A 21,681-nucleotide genomic window follows, 5' to 3' on the forward strand; every position below is an offset into this window, starting at 1 on the left:
TAACACGATGGCAGTTAGCTAGCTGGTAGCTAATGCTAATTTGTCGTTTCGGTGAAGCGTGATGAGCATTTTTAATGAAACCCTGGCGATAACGCTGACAGATTCAGGAACCTTTTCCCCCCCTTTTGTGACAAGTATTTGGTAAAAAAAAAAAAAGCGAGAATATCATAGCTCGTCACCTAAAGACAACCATTTAATTTGACCGAGTTGGCTCTTGAACGCATCCTTCAACACTGGTAAAGATTGAAACCAAAATGTTGGCTTCAGCTTGCTCTCAACTGGTGAACCCGGGCCTTTCTGATTTCTGTTAATTATCTTTCTCACAAGCCAAAGCACTCAATACTGCATCGAATACCTTTTCGAGACATTTTTTTTCCTTTTAATACAATCATTGGATAAATGAAAGTGTTGCATTCACATATATGGTTATGGAAGAAAAACATTCTTAAATGCAGAAAAAGACATAAAGGACACAGCCCATGTACAGAAATGACAGTTCTGCTCTAAGCGCTTTTGTCCATGAGCGTTCACAACTTGTACATGTGCACCCACCCACACCCACACAGACACAGCCCATTACACTGTCCTCCTATCTTCCTTTTCTATACACAAGCAGAACACACCTCTCTCCACAATACGGTGGTTGGGCTGGTGGTGGTTGGTGTCATGTAACAGTACCCTCCACATCACACTCAGAGTTTGGTTTGGTCGGCCGTACGGACTGGATCAGATGTAGTTCTGGACTGATCCAATGGACCTCAGACCATGTATTCGGGGTGCTAAAGTGTCTCTTAAGAGTATTTTGTCAGCATTTCCATGATCCTTGAACATACACTTTGAGAGGACATGAACAAATGGACAAACAAGACGGGAGCACGGGTAGGAGGATGAGAGTTATTGATGGTCCTGAATCGATCAAGTTCAGGAGGACTCATTCAAGAGGACCGTTTTATTATTGAACATTGTTTCACTGGATACTACATCTGTGAGCTCAGTTTTGTGTGCATGTGTGTGTGTGTGTGAGTGTGAATGAATGAAACTGACTGCGTATATGGATGTGTGTGTGTGTTTGAGGCGCGTCGGCACAGAGGATGAAGCTGTGCACCGAGGAATGTGTGTTTGTTTTCTCTGAGTGCGTGCATATGAGCATATGTGTGTGTACGGGCACATGCATGGGTTTTGTGCATATGTATGTGTGTATCTGCTCATGAGCATGTGAGAACTCGTGTGTGTGTGTGTGTGTTTGAGTGTGTACGTGTCTTCTACGCTACAGTCTCCTCTCCGAAGTAGGAGAAGCCTTTGAACTCATCTTGGTTTATCTGCTTGATGATGTTGTCGTCCACTGCTGTCAGGACCGGTTCCTCCCGTGTGAAATCCTGATCGAAGTTGTTCACGTCCCTTTTGGTTTTCTGCAAGAAGGAGGAAGGAGAGGTGGGGGTAAGAAGACTTCGGTTCTGTTCAATAGTCCAGAGTTCAAGTGTTATCGGCACTGGGAGACATTTCTCGTTTGTGTGAGGACAGTCAAAATTACACAGGAATTTTATGGATTTGCTGATTAGGTTGAATTGTTGACAACAAAAAAAAAAAGTTATTTCAGTAACTTTATATGTTTGTGTGTGTTTAAAAACTCACTATTCGTGGTTTGAATGGCGGTCTTATTTTCCTCTGCTCCAGCAGGGTCCAGTCGATCTCCCGAAAGAATGGATGGAGTTTAATGGCCTCTTCCAGACCCTGGATGACCACACAGCCCAGACGCTTGGTAGGACTCTTAGTCATGAACTGGGCAGGACAATAATGAGAGAGAGAGAGAGAGAAAGAGAGAGAAAGTTTAATTATGAAGTATTTTATATTTCGTTTTTATATATATTATGAAGAAGGGTAAATTTGGGAATCAATTGGAATACAATTTGCATAAAATAGCAAGTGCAAATGGGACCACAGATGTGTGGGATGTCACACACACGGTGACACAGGGATGACAATATAAGTAATAGATTCAGACAGCAGATTATGCATATATACGTCCACAGACCACCATTAATTAAAAGATATGTCAAATAGTTCCAGGTCAAGCCTTCCACATGTGCACCACAGTACATTTGTAAAGTATTCTTTGCGGTACTTCTGAAGTATTACGAAGCTAGTGGGTTGTGGTCCCATCTAAAGCTGGCCGGCAGACAATTTGAGTTAGAAAAATGGTCAGTTCTTATCATTTGACCTTTAAGTCCTTCAGCTGGATAACCAGCCAATCAGAGTGTAGGTTTGTGGTGAAGACAATGGTAAGAGTCCAAAAGAAACACACACACACATTCCCACAAGGCTTTGCAGATAAACTGCACAACAGCCAAAATAAACTGCAGGCTTGTGATGGAAAAACTGGATGCACTAACAAATGGATGGACAAATGGACTCCCATGTACGCAGAAATGGGCATACATCCATGCAATAGCACACACCCACGCAACCCCCCCCCCAACACACACACACACACACACACACACAAGTATATCTGGATTTCAAACACAATGATTTAGCCGATGTCCTTCCAGTTAAGAAAACAGGAAATATGGATCAACATGTGGCATGGAAACAGAGTGCATCTCAACCCATGTTTCAAAGGAAGAAGGAAAAATAAAGAAAGCGATAGGCAAAGAGACAGCTGACTGACCGCTTTGAGAATAGACACGGCCTCCTTGCTGAGCCAGACAGGATATAGGACGTCATCATGGAGGATTGACTCAAACAGATCGTCTTCGTTGTCGGCCTCAAATGGCGGCTGGCCCGCCATCATCTCGTACATTAGCACTCCCAGAGCCCACCAGTCCACTGAGGGGCCATAGTCCAGCTCCTGGAGAATCTGTATACATACACATATGAACACACAGAGGACAGAGAGCACTGACTCATTTGATAAAAGACCCCATCCAAAAACTCATCTTTCCCCTGCTTGTGTGACTGTGACAGAGTCCATCAGATAAATAGAGACGGAGAGAGAGAGAGAGAGAGAGACGGAGAGAGAGAGAGAGAGAGAAAGAGAAAGAGAGAGAGAATGACTGTATATAGTAGAAGTGTGAGCATGTCTGTTTTGAGGTTACCTCGGGTGCTATATAGTCAGGTGTTCCACAGAAGGTGGTGGTGGTGACTCCATTAAGGATGCCTTCCTTGCACATACCAAAGTCTGCAAGCTTGCAATGGCCTTCAGCGTCCAACAAGATATTGTCAAGCTTCAGGTCTCTGAAGAATGAACGAGAGAGAAGACATAGGCAGAGGTTGAGAGGTGGCAGAGGAAGATACCAGGAGCTGTACAGTCCAAAATCAGTTGATCAATAGAAAACTAAATTCAAATGAGGTACAGTGACAGAGAAAGTCACTCAAACCCATTGTATATAATGAAACTGGTGATCTTGGCCAAGCTATCCAGGCCCAGTGGTTGGTTTTAGTGAAGCCCCTCCTCTGGGGAATTTTGGACGTGTGTTTTTGTCTGCTGTGGGCTGGGAGAAACGAAATTTCATTTCTTTTGTGTACCCAAGTACATGAAAGAAATGACAACACATCATTCCTGATTCCTGTTGTGAACGCAGAGATTATAATGCATGGATAACATACGAACAAACAAGTGCTCCAGCCACCATTCAACTCGAGTCCCCACTTACACACACACACACACACACACACACACACACACACACACACACACACACACACACACACACACACACACACACGTTCAAAATAAATGTACAAACCCCCAGGGCCTCATGTCGCAAGTTTCATGTGATAAAGAGCAGTTTTGCACGGTTGTCTCCACAACCAATATGCAAAAAACAGCAAATGTGCAATTTTAGATATCATTACAAAATACCATTACATACAGTTACAAGAAGTAACTGTAACCCTTTGTTGTATTAGAGCAGTATTTGACTAAAGCGGGACGTTGAAGACACGTCCCAGGGTCATATCTCCAGTGAACTTATTCTGCAGTTGAGGGACCACAGATTCAGTGGAAGTCGAGGGAACGCAGGACATTACTCGTACTCCCAACAGCATGGGGAGGAGAAAAATACAGGATGAAGTGGATGCGCGCAGGCAGAGAGGAAGGTTTGGCATAGACCGAGAAACCATCAGGGGTAATGGGAAATAGACAGGGGGAGAAGGACACAGAGGAGGAAGTGGAGGGAGAGAAAGGAGGAAGAGGTGTATGGAGATGGATGGTGAGACAGGCAGAGTAAGTGTTTCTACAGAGAGAGGAGGGAGAGATGGTGGAAGAGTTGTTGAGTGGCGTGGACACCGCAATGAAAAAGGGAGAGGGGGTGAGCAAGAGAGAGAGTGAGCAAGAGAGAGAGTGAGAGAGAGAGAGAGCCAGTGAGAAAAAAAGAGAGTGTGAGAGAAAGAAGGAACAGTGGTTGAGATAAGAGTAGCAGTGTTGAGAGATGACAGGGCCGGCCCTGAACGCAGCTGCTTGGGCTTGATGGTTGATCGCTGCAAAAATGTCAACATCTCCTCTACGCTGCCATTCAGCCCAGGGTGTTTTCACAAAGCCAGGGAGGGCATCAAGTAGATCTGCATGTGAATATAAGTTAGTGTGTGTGTGTGTGTGTGTGTTGTGGATGAAATCAAAGGGTTATGCAACTGTCCTGTACATTCAAGCCCGCCCCCCCCCCAAAAAAAGAAGCTTAACAATTCTGTTTCAAAACCACACTGAAACTCTACATGGGAAACTGAACCTTTTCCATCCCATCATGCTTTGCTTGAAGGGCTGCTGTTACTGATTGATATTCCTTAAGTCGTCTTTTTCAAATATAGTTCTATCATTACAGTAGGTTGAAAAAGGAAAGCGGTGATTTCAAAAATATACTTTTAAAAACCATTTTGGAAAAGTAGGTGGTTTTGTTTTCGTTTCAACGGGGGGTGGCCTGAAACTGTGGGAATTAACATGTCATCGCCGTATTTTAAACACTTGAGAATGATGGCTGACATAAATTATTTATTCGACGACACATTCTTGTGGATTTGTTTGACTGGAATCCTTTTACGACTTCGTGCTATCATGTCATCTGAAAGGAGATACTGTATCTAGATATGGAGGAAAAATGCAAGATGTAAGCACTCACAGCAATGAGGTCGGAATGTGGTCTGTCTCGCGTGATGATCAGATCTCAGTCAGAAGAAGCGACTGTTAATTCAGTCTGAAAAGCATGCTTTCCATTGGTGAGATAGCACTGCGAAGACGGGGGGGGGGGCGTCAACCTCACAGTCAGGGGGTTGGACGTAGTATTATGGTTCATTCTGAGTGTCCAGCTGATGATTGCTTATGGCATGAAACAGGCTTGTACTGTCTCAAAGAATTTACTTGAATCATTGGACTATATATGTATATATATAATCCTCTCCTCATTAGTCGAGCACTCAACCCCACTGACAGTTTTGGAAAAAAACGCTATATATATATAGTACAAGCCTGATAATTGCTTATAACATGAAACAGGCTTGTAAAGTCTCAAAGAAACAACTTGAATCACTGGATTGCATATATATATATATATATATATATATATATATATATATATATATATATATAATCCAGTGATTCAAGTAAATTCTTTATGAGACAGTACAAGCCTGATGATTGCTTATGGCATGAAACAGGCTTGTACTGTCTCAAAGAATTTACTTGACTCACTGGATTATTTTGCTCCTTATTTGTTGAGCACTTTCCCTACCATTGAGTGTTTCCTTTAAAAAAGTTATTATATATATATATATATATATATATATATATATACACTACCGTTCAAAAGTTTGGGATCACATTGAAATGTCCATATTTTTGAAGGAAAAGCACTGTACTTTTCAATGACGATAACTTTAAACTAGTCTTAACTTTAAAGAAATACACTCTATACATTGCTAATGTGGTAAATGACTATTCTAGCTGCAAATGTCTGGTTTTTGGTGCAATATCTACATAGGTGTATAGAGGCCCATTTCAAGCAACTATCACTCCAGTGTTCTAATGGTACAATGTGTTTGCTCATTGGCTCAGAAGGCTAATTGATGATTAGAAAACCCTTGTGCAATCATGTTCACACATCTGAAAACAGTTTAGCTTGTTACAGAAGCTACAAAACTGACCTTCCTTTGAGCAGATTGAGTTTCTGGAGCATCACATTTGTGGGGTCAATTAAACGCTCAAAATGGCCAGAAAAAGAGAACTTTCATCTGAAACTCGACAGTCTATTCTTGTTCTTAGAAATGAAGGCTATTCCATGCGAGAAATTGCTAAGAAATTGAAGATTTCCTACACCGGTGTGTACTACTCCCTTCAGAGGACAGCACAAACAGGCTCTAACCAGAGTAGAAAAAGAAGTGGGAGGCCGCGTTGCACAACTGAGCAAGAAGATAAGTACATTAGAGTCTCTAGTTTGAGAAACAGACGCCTCACAGGTCCCCAACTGGCATCTTCATTAAATAGTACCCGCAAAACACCAGTGTCAACATCTACAGTGAAGAGGCGGCTGCGGGATTCTGGGCTTCAGGGCAGAGTGGCAAAGAAAAAGCCATATCTGAGACTGACCAATAAAAGAAAAAGATTAAGATGGGCAAAAGAACACAGACATTGGACAGAGGAAGACTGGAAAAAAGTGTTGTGGACGGATGAATCCAAGTTTGAGGTGTTTGGATCACAAAGAAGAACGTTTGTGAGACGCAGAACAAATGAAAAGATGCTGGAAGAATGCCTGACGCCATCTGTTAAGCATGGTGGAGGTAATGTGATGGTCTGGGGTTGCTTTGGTGCTGGTAAGGTGGGAGATTTGTACAGGGTAAAAGGGATTCTGAATAAGGAAGGCTATCACTCCATTTTGCAACGCCATGCCATACCCAGTGGACAGCGCTTGATTGGAGCCAATTTCATCCTACAACAGGACAATGACCCTAAACACACCTCCAAATTGTGCAAGAACTATTTAGAGCAGAAGCAGGCAGCTGGTATTCTATCGGTAATGGAGTGGCCAGCGCAGGCACCAGATCTGAACCCCATTGAGCTGTTGTGGGAGCAGCTTGACCGTATGGTACGCAAGAAGTGCCCATCCAACCAATCCAACTTGTGGGAGCTGCTTCTGGAAGCGTGGGGTGCAATTTCTCCAGATTACCTCAACAAATTAACAGCTAGAATGCCAAAGGTCTGCAATGCTGTAATTGCTGCAAATGGAGGATTCTTTGACGAAAGCAAAGTTTGATGTAAAAAAAATCTTACTTCAAATACAAATCATTATTTCTAACCTTGTCAATGTCTTGACTCTATTTTCTATTCATTTCACAACATATGGTGGTGAATAAGTGTGACTTTTCATGGAAAACACAAAATTGTTTGGGTGATCCCAAACTTTTGAACGGTAGTGTATATATATATATACACACACACACACACACACACACACACACACACACACACACACCCCAAGTGTATATGGGGTCGAAGTAATGTAAAAGCTAGTAGCTGAGATCATATGTCATGCAGCATGTAACAAGGTGTGTGAAAAGTACAACAATTTTAAACAGGTAACCAGGAAGTGAGCCCACATTTGATGGAAAGCAGGGCAGCCTGATGGCAAAATAAACCGTCCTCCAACTTCGTCTCACTTTGTCACGGTCAGATTTCACTTTGCTGGGGTGCCCTTGACAGAGATGCAGAAAATGCTCCACGGATGCTGTTCTGCAACTTCCGGATCCTTCTGTACTCCCCTAGTGAAGATGTTCAAGATCTCTCCATCAAGTTATCCCTCTATCTTATCTTTCTCGATAACTGCATTCATACCCTCACTTACAGAGGACTACTTTAATTCCTTTTCGATGCTGCTCGCTGGATCATTGTTTCTATGGATAGTTGCTTAGTTTTTGCTCCACTCATCCCTTGTCATCCTACATTTGACTTTCATCCATCCATCCATTATCCAAACCGCTTATCCAATTTAGGGTCGTGGGATGCTGGAGCCTATCCCAGCAATGATAATATTAATAATCATTATTATTGTTAATATAACAATAATAAACAATGTATATCATGTTTAGCAGAAAATGTTTGTATAGTTACTTTAGCACGGTACACATGTGCACACGTAGGCCTAAACACATGCGCATGAGTTGTAAATCATCCATCCATTATCTGAACTGCTTATCCTGCTCTCAGGGTCGCGGGGAGGCTGGAGCCTATCCCAGCAATGATAATATTAATAATCATTATTATTGTTAATATAACAATAATAAACACTGTATATCATGTTTAGCAGAAAATGTTTGTATAGTTACTTTAGCACGGTACACATGTGCACACGTAGGCCTAAACACATGCGCGCGTGTTGTAAATCATCCATCCATCCATCCATCCATCCATTATCTGAACTGCTTATCTGCTCTCAGGGTCGCGGGGAGGCTGGAGCCTATTCCAGCAGTCATTGGGTGGCAGGCGGGGAGACACCCTGGACAGGCCACCAGGCCATCACAGAGCCCACACACACACTATTCTCCATTTATACCAATTATTGATTGATTGATTAAAACTATTCATACAGGAGAACCAATATAGACCTTATACTTAAATGTAGTATCACATACAGTTTAACTGCCTTTTTCATCTCATTCAGCAACAGAGTAATTACTCCATATAACTGCCTCAGTTTTATACAGTGTATTTCAACATACCTCATGATGTTCTGACTTCAGTCTGAATCTTAACGACACATGAGAATGGATGACTAAGGCGAAGACCTCCGGAGCACACGGCAGAGCTAAACATTCATGGAAACATTCATGTCGGAAAAAAATAACATGACAGTCACCTGCCAAAGAACTTGAAAATCAGCTTCAAACCAAGTATACAACTGACTGCACCCACGTCACTCAAACTGGGCCCATCTGAATTTTTCCCTCGACGGCTCAGACTTAAGTCAGGGTCAGGTTAAAAGTTGTAGTTAACAAATCGTGGGATATTATCGCAAAGGAATTCTCAGTCAGGTTGATGTTTGGAGAAAGTTATGGCTATTGGTTCATTCATTCATATTCAGAGGCTTCTCCGGGGTCGGGTCGCGGTGGCAGCAAGCTAAGTAGGGCACTCCAGACATCCCTCTCCCAGCACGCCCTCCGGCTCCTCCTGAGGGATCCCAAGCCATTCCCAGGCCAGATTGGACATGTAGTCCCTCCAGCGAGTTCTGGGTATACCCCGGGGTCTCCTCCCAGTTGGCTGTGCCTGGAAAACCTCCAAAGGAAGGCACCCAGGAGGCATCCTAATCAGATGCCCGAACCACCTCAACTGGCTCCGACGAAGGAGGAGCGGCTGTACTCCGAGCTCCCTCCAGATGTCCGAGCTCCTCACCCTATCCCTAAGGCTGAACCCAGACACCCTACGGAGGAAACTCATTTCAGCTGCTTGTATCCACGATCTCACCCTTTCGGTCACTACCCAAAGCTCATGACCATAAGTGAGGGCTGGAAGGAAGATTGACTGGTAAATTGAGAGCTTTGCCTTCCAGCTCAGCTCCCTCTTCACCACAACGGCCCGGTACAACATCCACATTACTGCTGATGCTGCACCAATCTGCCTGTCAATCTCCCACTTCATCCTACCCTCACTCGTGAACAAGACCCCGAGATACTTGATACTTCACTTGAGGCAACAACTCATCCCCCCGCTATTGGTTCGATGTGCTGTGAATTCCCAATTGGTCCAAAATCTTTTTTTTTTTTTACTCTAGTCATGCTCTAATCTCTGCCATGTGAAAATACACAATACATATGACTGGTGTTGGAGGGATTGCAGCATCTGCACTTTATTATATATACTATGTGCCTTGCTAATGGGCACTGGAGAAAGCAATACTCATCCACTCTCCCTGCACAGGTTTACAGTGAAGGCAAACAGAGCTGGCACCTCCTGCACACATACTTGCCTCTCTCACCTCCAGGCTACTGCCACACTGTATTTGAAATGCACACCGGCAGTAATGATATAAAAGAAAATTGTGATCAAATTTCCATGTCCTCTGTTGTTAATCGTTTTATTGTGCGTCACATCAGCTCCAACAATATCTAATTTTTCCTGGTTGCAGGTGTTCAATAGCATTAACGGAATGATATTTGTCTATCTGAAAACGTGTTGCTGTCTTGTGTGGATAGAGACTGAAATAGAGGTTTTTACTCAAGTGATTTGAGTAGAATTATTGCCATCAATTAATTATGCAGATTAGCGAACGCCCGAAACAATCGGTAAAATATTTTTGGTTATAGTCCAATAAACATGCACATCGGGATCTGACAGAAGAATTACATCGGTTTGAATGGCAGTTAAGAGTTTATTTAAGGTAACCAGAAATTCTAGAAACACTCGGCCATTTTATTTGTGTAGTACTGGAGATTACAATGCATTTCAGAGCATCGTCTTCTACTATGTGTATGGTGTAAGGGGATGGATGAACCTGTGCAAATTCTCAATAACAAAATTAAGGCGATTGCTGCAACTTGGCGCAGAGCATTTCTGCTTTTCTAAAACAATACGATAGGAAACATTTTCAATGTGAGGAAAAAAGGAAAAAACAAACAAAGTCAAAATTCTGATCTGTTACATGTTACTTATCTGTATTTAGTTATGGAACTTTTTTTTGGGGGGGGGGTATGGGATATGACTCATCCAGAATTAGCAGAGTTCTTGTATGAGATATAACTTCTGGAAAACATACATGTAATTCCCAGATGCATGGTCAGGGAACAGGAACTATATACTGTGTGGCACTGTCAGGACTTCCACTTGGGAGTGGGCGAGCATCTCTATTGTATTTTGTAAAACACACACACACGCACATACCAAATGTTTTCCTATACGCGTGGGGACCCTTCATTGACTATATTCATTTCCTAGCCCTGAACCCTAACGTTAACCACCATAATTACATGCCTAACCTTAACCCTTACCCTAACCTAATCCTAACCTTAACCCTAAACCCAAATCCTAACCCTATAATAGACTCTTTTCTTCATGGGGAGCCATAAAATCTCCCCACAAGGTAGGTGGTTTCTGTTTTTTTATATCCTAATGAGGACATTTGGTCCTCAGCGGGATAGAAAAACAAGGGTGGGCGCACACACACACGCATGCACACGCACACACACGCACACGCACACACACACACACACACACACACACACACGCAATCAGGCTCAATTGAGAGCATTTCCTGAGTTTCATTTTAATCTTGAGTGATTTTTCCATTACGTACTCCATGGCAGCCCTGTACACTGACAGCTAACCTCTCCCTCTCCCTTCTTCTCTTTTCTATCAATTCTCTCCATCCCTACCTCCCTCTGCCAACAAATGTTCTCAGCACAAGCACACATCTGGCCAAAACATACAAATATGAAGCTGTCATATTTACCTTAACAGAAGGGAAGATTTATTTTCATTGGTTGCATGTTTAACTGAAAGATGTCAAACATAACACAGTGAAAATGATGAGTGTTGCGCCGCCAAGAACAACTTCCGATGATTTTGAGCCATAGCCTTTCAGACCAAAGGCCAATTCAGTTGAACACCAGGTTTTTAGTTCAGTCAGCATGAAATATAACTATGTGTAATCTATTAATAGAACTTACTGCATTTTTTTTTGCACAAGCTAGTTGGTGATAATCACTCCTGTCCACCTTGAATGCATTATCCAATTTGAATTCAAATATTGAAATTCAATTCGAGTTGCATAGCTACAAGTGTTTAAAAAATGAACGAAGGAACTCAATGTGTGTGTATATATATAGTATATATATAAACAATGTGTGCAGTGTGGCAGGGCATATTATCCTGCTAAAGAGGCCAGTGCCATCAGGGAATACTGTTGTCATGAAGGGGTGTACTTGGTCTGCAACCATGTTTAGGTAGGTGGTACGTGTCAAAGTAACATCCACATGAATGCCAGGACCCAAGGTTTCCCAGCAGAACATCTCCCAGAGCATCACACTGCCTCCGCCGGCTTGCCTTCTTCCCATGGTGCATCCTGGTGCCATCTCTTCCCCAGGTAAACAATACACACACACCTGGCCGTCCACATGGTGTAAAACAAAACATGATTCATCAGACCAGGCCACCTTCTTCCATTACTCCAAGGTCCAGTTCTGACACTCACGTGCCAACTGTAGGGGGTTTCGGTGGTGGACAGGGGTCATCATAGGCACTCTGACCGGTCTGCGGGTACGCAGCCCCATATGCAGCAAGCTGTGATGCACTGTGTGTTGTGACACCTGTCTATCATAGCCAGCATTAACTTTTTCAGCAATTTGAGAAACAGTAGTTCTTCTGTGGGATCGCACCAGACGAGCTAGCCTTCACTCCCCATGTGCATCAATGAGCCTTGGGTGCCTGTGACCCTGTCGCCAGTTCACCGGCAGTCCTTCCTTGGACCACTTTTGGTAGGTACTGACCACTGCATACTGGAAACATCCCACAAGACCTGCTGTTTTAGAGATGCTCTGACCCAGTCTTCTAGCCAGCAGAATCTAGCTCTTGTCAAAGTCACTCAGATCCTAGCCCATTTTTTCACTTCCAATACATCAACTTTGAGAGCTGACTCTTCACTTGCTGCCTAATATACCCCATCACCTCGACAGGTGCCATTGTAATGAGATAATCTATGTTATTCACTCAGTGGTGTTAATATTTTGGCTGATTGGTATATATACACACACACATATACATATGCTTATTCTGAGAGAATAAGAATAATAGAAGGTGGTTGAGAAGGGCAGCACAAAGATGCTGTGGGACTTCAAGTTCCAGACCAACAAGCAGGTGCTGGCTAACCAACCAGACTTTGTGGTGGTCGACAAGGAACAGCAGACAGCAGTAGTGATCAATGCAGCAATCCCGAGCGACGGCAACATCAGGAAGAAAGAGCATGAGTAGCTAGAGAAATACCAAGCGCTGAGGGAAGAACTAGATCGGATGTGGAAGGTGAAATCCACAGTAGTTCCCGTGGTAACAGGAGCACTAGGGGCTGTGACCCCTAAACTGGGAGAGTGGCTCCAGCAGACTCCAAGAACAACATCTGAGGTCTCTGTCCAGAAGAGTGCAGTTCTAGGAACCGCTAAGATACTGTGCAGAACCCTCAAACTCCCAGACCTCTGGTAGAGGACCTGAGCTTGAGGAAGACACACACCACCCGGAAAAAAAAAAAGGGTGAGAGTGAGATTTTATATACATATATAACATGAAAGAATACTGAAAGTGTGGCAAGAATTACTCAAATCACCCAATAAGGCAGGAAGAAGAAATAAAGCTGGAAATATAAGCAGCGTTTCACAAAATGGAAAGCAAAGATAACAGGCCCGATTGTCCAGATTAACGGTTTCATTTGTTTGCTAGTCACTGGTGAAGGCTCATACCAGTTGCAGTCAAGCGTATCATCATCGACAGTCTTTTTTAGTAGCCGACTCTCTGCTAAGTGTTTTAAAAAAGCGTAGCGCTATCTCAGTCTTTATAGTCATAATTTCCGTAGGCATAATTAATGTCTCTGCTTATGCCCTGATGCTCACATCCCCATACAAATGGAAAAACATTGTGAGGCAACTGATTGCTGGCCAACGGATAACCCTTATTTAGCTTTGAAATTTGGGCTATATTTGACATGCAAATTCAAATGTAAATCCGAATTCACCTACATTTCTGTTCCAAACAGGAGCTTTGTTAAAGTGACAGCCCGACTACGGACGTCCACAGGCCTGCACATGCAGCCCTATTCATAACAGTGTAGATGTGCAATGTTTTTTTTTTTATTATTTCCCCCTTTTTCTCCCCAATTATACTTGGCCAATTACCCCCCCCCCTTCCAAGCCGTCCCAGTCGCTGCTCCACCCCCTCTGCCAATCCGGGGAGGGTTGCAGACTACCACATGCCTCCTCTGATACATGTGGAGTCGTTAGCCGCTTCTTTTCACCTGACAGTCAGGAGTTTCATCAGGGCGACATAGCGCATGGGAGGATCACGCTATTCCCCCCAGTTCTCCCTCCCCCCCAAACAGGCGCCCAGACCTACCAGAGGAGGTGCTAGTGCAGCGACTAGGACACATACCCACATCTGGCTTCCCCTCCTGAATACACGGTCAATTGTGTCTGTAGGGAAGCCCAACCAAGCCGGAGGTAACATGGGGATTCGAACCAGCAATCCCTGTGTTGGTAGGCAACAGAATAGACCGCCATGCCACCCGGGCACCTTGTAGATGTGTAATATGCACGGGCATAAATCTGCCTTGATGGAGATGGATGGTTAGTGATTGAGAGATGGTACAAACAAGCCACGGGAGAGAGTCGCTAGATAGGTATGGAGATTACCATGGGGTGGATAAGTTCAGCGGAACAAGAGAGAAAAGGATGGCAACATATTTGTGTTTCACAAAACATAGTACTGTTTGGCAGATGTTTCTTGCAACCTGAAGAACTGAAGAATCTCGCTTCACTGGAAGTATAAACATCTTTTTTTTTTTTGTGGCATAGGTGACCTCAAAGGGGAGAGATCTTATGATGCTCGTGGTTTTGTGTACAGAAATCTGCACAGATGTGTGCGTGTATGTCAGTGGAGAGTTCAGGGTTCAAACATGTTCTCCACAGCCATGTGTCTTAGTGATGGAGGCTGTAAATCTAAATGTACAACATGCCTGTATGTAATCTGTCTGTACGAGGTGACATGAGCTCCTGTCTTCATCATTCTTCTGCTAATGTATGAGTTAGTCTGTCTGAGGCTGTGTGTGTGTGTGTGTGTGTGTGTGTGTGTGTGTGTGTGTGTGTGTGTGTGCACGTGGGTGCATGCGAGTCCTCCCTGGCATGCAATACAGGCCTCTACCAGTCACCCTGAGACCAGCCCGAACCTGCTTTATCAACAGTATCACATCCAAATGCTACTGTCTGTTTTCACTGTCTGTCTGTTACTCACCGGCTTTAGCAAAACAGGATGAAATGAGAGGGAGGCGGAGGAGAAACGGGCTAGTGCTACTCCATCCTGCATTCTGTATCTATCGTTAGTTTGGGCGGGCTATGGAGGTGAGAAGTGTCTGCATACAGGTAAGGAAGGAACGGCGGGCCTGGGGATAAAGGGTGGAGAGAGGGCAAAGATGAAAGGTGCAGAGGGGTGGGGTGGGTTCACTGGGGCATGGTGGGGGGATGAGGAGAGAGAATGAGGAAGGTGTTAAGCAGGTAGCAGAGAGAGAGAGCAAGAGAGAGCGAGAGAGAGAGACAGAGAGAGGGTGCGTCTGGGAGGGGTTGAGAGGCACAGGACGTGATGTTCCCGAAACACTTGTTGTTCATGTTTTGGTCAACAAAGTAGGTCAGGGGAGACAGAAAGCGAGAGAGAAAGCTGGAGAGACACAAGGACTGAGAGTGCGGGTGAGGAGAGAGAGACAGAGACTGAGACAGACAGAGAGAGGAGCATTAACAGGTAGATTAAGCAGTCAACTAAGCCATCTTAAATTAACCTGCTATATACGCACATGTGTGGTGAGTCTGGGTGTGTGCTTCCAGTTCCTGCCAGCTTGTGACACGACTGAACATCTGCATCAGGAAGCAGACAGGCACAACCGGCGCTCGCCGCTCACCACGGCTCAGTCAAGTCAAAGTGGGGATCTGCACGTCAATATGTAAAGTAACACTGGCCTTCGCTCATTTGTAAGGTCAATTACAAAGGCACTGACTTCTTTGAATATCTAAAAAAAAATAATTTATTATAAATTACATAGTTTAAAGAACAAAAAAAATATTGTTAAAAAAATCCAAAAATTGTTCATTTGTCACTGTTTTTAGTGACATCCTGTTGACTCGCACACACACACACACACACACACACACACACACACACACACACACACACACACACACACACACACACACACACACACACATATATATATATAAAGATGAGACAATGTATGGCTGATGAGAATTTGATTGAAAAGCCATTCATGTCCCCAGCACAGAGCAACAGTTACCGGATTTTGGCTCAGACTTCAGTCCTTTATCATGTCACACCAATGTAAAGAAGTATTTGTATGTACATATACACCAGCACACACAAACTGGCAAAATATCTCCCTCGAACAAGGAGGATAAACAAACACGCTTGCACACATATGCCTGCACTTAACATACACACACACGTCACCCTATACTTGTGGGGACCCCTCACAGACTACATTCGTTCCCTAGTCCTTAATCCTAACCTTAACCATCATTACTACATGCCTAACCTTAACCCTTACCCCTAACCTTAACCCTTACCTTAACCTTATCCTAATCCTAACCCTAAACCCAAGACCCTTTTCCTCATGGGGACCCATAAAATGTCCCCACGAGGTAGGTGGTTTCAGGTTTTTGTATCCTGAGGGGGACATTTGGTCCGCATTAGGATAGAAAAACCTGGTACACACTCATACACGTGTACCCCCCCCCCACACACACACACACGATGCTATTAAATTTCAATTTCATGATTATAACAAGGTCCGGCTCATTAATAAAAGCATTGTTATGGAGCTCAGGACAATGTGTCCTCATCTAGCAGGCACCAGCAAGGCTGGCTACTCATTCTGAGATCACGTAGTCAGGGAAGCTTTGATAGTTCAAGGACAATAAAACTGAACTAGACCACAGTCTCACCAGCTTTCCTGGTCAGCGGAGAGAGAGAGAGAGAGAGAGAGAGAGAGAGAGAAACAAAGAAACAGAAAGTGAACTCGAAATGCAGGGATGGGGGGGGGGTTCAAAGGATAGATGGAAAGTGAAAAAATAAGTATGAAGAATGAGCTGACAGAAAGCTACGAATGAAAGCAAGTGAGGGAAAGAAAGGGGAAGAAAGAAAAGACAAACAAACCATAATATCAACAAGGAAGAACTCTAAACTTCCTCTGTCTCTTCCAGCAAGTAATCCCAGTGACCTTTACTTTACTGGTCAGCACACATTAAACAAGTCACATTCCTGCTCCTGCCCCATCCTCCTGCCCAACTCACGCCACCACTCCCAACGACCCAGTGGATCTGCCCGTGTGTGCCTCTGTGTATTTGGGTGTCTGTGTGTGCGTCTGTTTGTGTGTGTGTGTGTTCGTGTGTGTGTGTCTGTGTGTGCGTCTGTTTGTGTATGTGTTTGTGTGTGTGCGCGTGTTTGTGAATTCTGAAGTGTGCATCAACACTGCATAGTCTTTACAGTGAACATGGCAGATGGCAGTCCCCACTCGCACGCACGCACGCACACACGCACAAACACACACACACACACAAAGAACAAGTGACCTTGCAAACACACAGATCAACAGTCATTTTTTAGGTGTTCCCTGACATGTGACTAAAGTGACTAAGGTGACTAAAGTGACTGATGTGACGTTGAGTCCCAAGTCAAACGCCACTTCCTGTTTGACGTTCAGTGTTTCAGATTTCACAGTCCTGCATTTACAAAGAGCAGCCACCCACCGGCACCTAAAAGTATGAGGTGCCTGAGTTTGTGCCGTCATTTCTCACGGAATGATTGAGTGGAAATCTATTACACACAGATGGACGTCTGACGAATCAAACAACCAAGCATGTTAAGATAACACGGTACAAACACATGTGCCACTGATGACACGATAAAGCAACAACTGACAGGGAATTCATGACTAAGGAAGCACACCAGCACAAACGGGTCCGTCTCGGAAGACAAGAGTCAATATTTGGATATAACAATACAACAGTGGAATAAATATCAAATAAGTCAATAAAACATAAATGAATGGACTTTGGCATCGTACAACACTTATAGGGAGTGGTTAAGATGGAATATTCCTGAAACACCTGCTTCCAGTCAAGGCTAAAGTGACAAGAGTAATATTAGTTTGTCTTTTTTCTCCAGATTTTCTGCCAGGGCAACTAAATTGTATTTTGGGAGCAGAAAAAAAAATCTACAATGTGATTTCCAAGTCTCTCCTCTTTCTTAGTTTGTGTCCGTTATTTTTACTGTTTGCACATGCAGTATGTATGTATGTATAGTTCTGGATATGGACACACACACACACACACACACACACACACACACACACACACACACACACACACACTGCAAGATGCGAGAATCTAAACAAAAATCAAACATCTGATTCATGATGGGAAAACACTAGGGACAAGACTTTGCCTCTCTTACATAAAAAGTTATTTCTGGGACAAAATAGTCCTAAATCTGGACATAGTCTCCTTTTCCATACAATGGTGTTATGATTTGGACTGGAGATGCTTTGTGGGGCAGGCTGTGTGTTTGGTGATGGCTGACAATGATATTATGACTGTAACGGCCGCAGACAGATAACAGCAGGCTCAATAAGGGAAGTTGCGTGTAAAGGGACGGCCAAGCAATCGTCTCCCCCAGGACAGCGATTTAAAGTGATCAAATCTGAACTGGTGTGCCGCAGAGCAGGACTGTATCAGAGCAGGAAGTATTCTTTTTACCATCCATTTTCACTGCGTGGCTTTTCCCAGCTGAGGGATACAAAACTCCCCCGGGGGCAGTTATTAGAGAGATGTTAGAGGGACTGCGTACCCCATGAAAATAGTGGGAATAGGTTTTGAGTTTTAAATATCATATTTTAGTATTCATCAAATAACAACACATTTTCATCCCATGGCATCATGTACTGACGCTACTGATGCGACTGGCAAAGCACTGCCATGTTGGCGCAGGAAGTACCCTTTGGTGTCTGTATAGAGACGTGGCGGATTCCCATAGACTCCTTCTGCCTTGATTTTTGATTATTCGTTAAATACAGATCAGGTAGTGGTCGGGGCATCCGGGTAGCGTAGCGGTCTATTCCGTTGCCTTCCAACACGGAGATCTCCGGTTCGAATCCCCGTGTTACTTCCAGCTTGGTCGGGCATCCCTACAGACACTATTGGCCAGGTCTGCGGGTGGGAAGCTGGATGTGGGTATGTGTCCTAGTCACTACACTAGCCCCTCCTCTGGTAAGTCGGGGTGCCTGTTCGGGGAGGAGGGGGAACTGGGAGGGGGGATAGCGTGATCCTGCCACGCGCTACGTCCTCCTGGTGAAACTCCTCACTGTCAGGTGAAAAGAAGCAGCTGGCAACGCCAAGATTAGGTAGTGGTTCAAATCAAATCAAAATCAAATCAATTTTATTTGTATAGCCCAATATAACAAATTACAAATTTTTGCCTCAGTGGGCTTAACAGCAGCACAACATCCTGTCCTTAGACCCTCTCATCGGATAAGGAACAACTCCCTAAAAAAAAACCTTTAACAGGGAGAAAAAATAGGAAGAAACCTCAGGAAGAGCAACAGAGTAGGGATCTCTCTCCAAGACGGACAACGTGCAATGGATGTTGTGTTTACACAATTTGCACAATACAACATTGAAAGAGGATAACAGAATTATAATGGACTTGTAAAATTTATGAAGAATATGATGTACAGGATGCCAAGCAGTGTCCAGACACCATCGGAACAGTCCAGGACCCAAGCCACGCGACCAGCATCATCATGAAAAAAAAAAAAATGATGTGAGGAGAGGAATGGCAGGCAGCGTCCAAGTGGGGACCACCATCACAGTGGTTCAGGGGGAAAACTATTTTTAGATTATCAATATAAATTAATATGCAATGAATATGCCTTAGCTACCTCGCTTGTTGGCTTGTTCTCATCTAAATAATTCATCTTGGCCTGTACAGACCTGCCTAAGCAGCCTATAAACATGCACAATGTGTGTGCGCCGAATTACCTTTTCCATGCGTTCAGCCATTTTGATTACGAAACAATTCAAAGGTCCACTTAATGTTCTGGGTTTCAGCCCAGCTTTGCAATCAACAAAACGAATTTGCCGTCAACTTGTTTCAGATGTGCCGATCAGACACACTGGTGTGTTTCAGTTCACTTTCACGCGGACCACACGCGGCACCTGTAGCTTACAGCCACAATTCCTGTTTTCTTTGCAGATTTAGTCTCTTTATACTCCAAAAGCCTATCAAATGAGCATATCTGACTAACTATAACACACACACACACACACACACACACACACACACACACACACACACACACACACACACACACACACACAGTAAGCCTGGATTGTTTTTCTGTTTCAAAAATATGCCTAAATAAAAAACAAATATCCAATCTGGTAGCATTCTCAACCTTTTGAGTCGTGACCCCCCAGAATAACCAGGTTGGTGTTCATGCCCCCCCCCCCAATAACACTGGGGCATTCAATTCACAACACCCCGATGCTGATAAACTATCTGCCCGAGACTGTTTAGGGATTAATGTCATATAACGCATGAAAGCTACCAAACTGACACGGGGAGACCAACGCTCTGCCCTCAGACAGAACAACAACTCATTCAATTTTGGCTTTAATTAGTGTCTTTAGATTTATTGAAACAACTGGAACGGTGGTGCAGTGGTTAGTGCGGTCGCCTCACAGCAAGAAGGTGCTGGATTCGAACCCCGGGGTAGTCCAACCTTGGGGGTCATCCCAGGTCGTCCTCTGTGTGGAGTTTGCATGTTCTCCCCGTGTGTGGGCCCTGTGATGGCCTGGCGGCCTGTCCAGGGTGTCTCTCCGCCTGCCGCCCAGTGACTGTGGGGGTAGGCTCCAGCATCCTGCAACCCTCCTTAGGATAAGCAGTTTGGATAATGGATGGGTGGATGGATGACTTGACTCACAAACTTGACTTGACTCTCACAAACACACAGCAAAACCTATTCTAAGGGAAATTATATGACTGGTACAGGTGAACCATTCCCCAGTCTAAATTATGTTATTTTATTTTGATGCGTTGCAAATTGTGGTCACTCACTCACGAGCGCGTCATACTAAACATTAGTATACACAAACCGTGTTGTTCTGGACTACACCTGCTATGAGTGTGCCGTTGTCCTCGCTGTCCTTCGATTTTCTCGACAACCGTTCCTCCACGCACAATAGTCACCAAGACCGCTGGATCCCAGGGTCCTCTTAAGAAGCCGACGCTCTAAATGTATACCAGTCATTTGCACAGAAGCTGTTTCTGCTGGTGTACGACTTCAGGTGAATCATATGAGAATACATTGAATGCGTTTTTAAAGGCGACAATGATTTATGTTTGATTTCTGTAACATTCAACGCCCTGTACTGCTTTCTCAAAGAAGTGCTTGAAGTATACCGAGGGCCGGTGCAGAGTGCACTGCCCGGCAGCACCGCAATTAAAGGGGCAATACACCTACCACCTATGTGCCGTGGGTTTGGACTGTTTCGTGCTCGTTTTCTCCACAACCATCCGGCGAACCCCAGAAACGATCTCGCGATCCCCAGGTTGAGAACCAATGGTATAGTCTACCTTTTAGATGTAGCCTACAAAACAGGCTAATTTTTATGAGCAGGGGACAAAAAAAAAACAAACAAGAAAAACGTTTTCAAAGCATTTTCAGAAAAGCGGGTTTGAAATAGCCGGTCGCGGCTCCACTGACGTCCATTTGCCAACCGCGGGTTTGGTTGTGGGCAGTGCTTAATTTGTAATTCAGGAGGTCCCAGAACACAGAGAGGGTGCTGTTCCAGCGGGTCAGGGGGGGGAGAAAAAGTCACAGAACGCATCAGAAAATCCACAGTTGCCTGGAGCACATTGGACAACGCGCTACCTGTTAAAACCAAACA

The 21,681-nt window shown here is 44.1% G+C and overlaps 1 protein-coding gene across 1 annotated transcript in view; it reads right to left on the reverse strand.

The window, feature by feature from the left end:
* Positions 1 to 212: 212 nt before the first annotated feature.
* Positions 213 to 21,681, reverse strand: part of LOC130123220 (protein kinase C epsilon type-like) — a 114,627-nt gene continuing 93,158 nt past the window's right edge. The window contains exons 12-15 of the mRNA XM_056292354.1: positions 3,096 to 3,234; positions 2,669 to 2,857; positions 1,633 to 1,779; positions 213 to 1,409 (exon numbers count right to left, since the gene is read on the reverse strand). Of these exons, the coding sequence (XP_056148329.1) occupies positions 1,263 to 1,409; positions 1,633 to 1,779; positions 2,669 to 2,857; positions 3,096 to 3,234 (622 nt within the window). The 3' untranslated portion in view covers positions 213 to 1,262. The remainder of the gene's footprint in view (positions 1,410 to 1,632; positions 1,780 to 2,668; positions 2,858 to 3,095; positions 3,235 to 21,681) is intronic.

This window comes from Lampris incognitus, chromosome 13 (assembly GCF_029633865.1).
Source record: "Lampris incognitus isolate fLamInc1 chromosome 13, fLamInc1.hap2, whole genome shotgun sequence".
Classification (NCBI taxonomy): domain Eukaryota; kingdom Metazoa; phylum Chordata; class Actinopteri; order Lampriformes; family Lampridae; genus Lampris; species Lampris incognitus.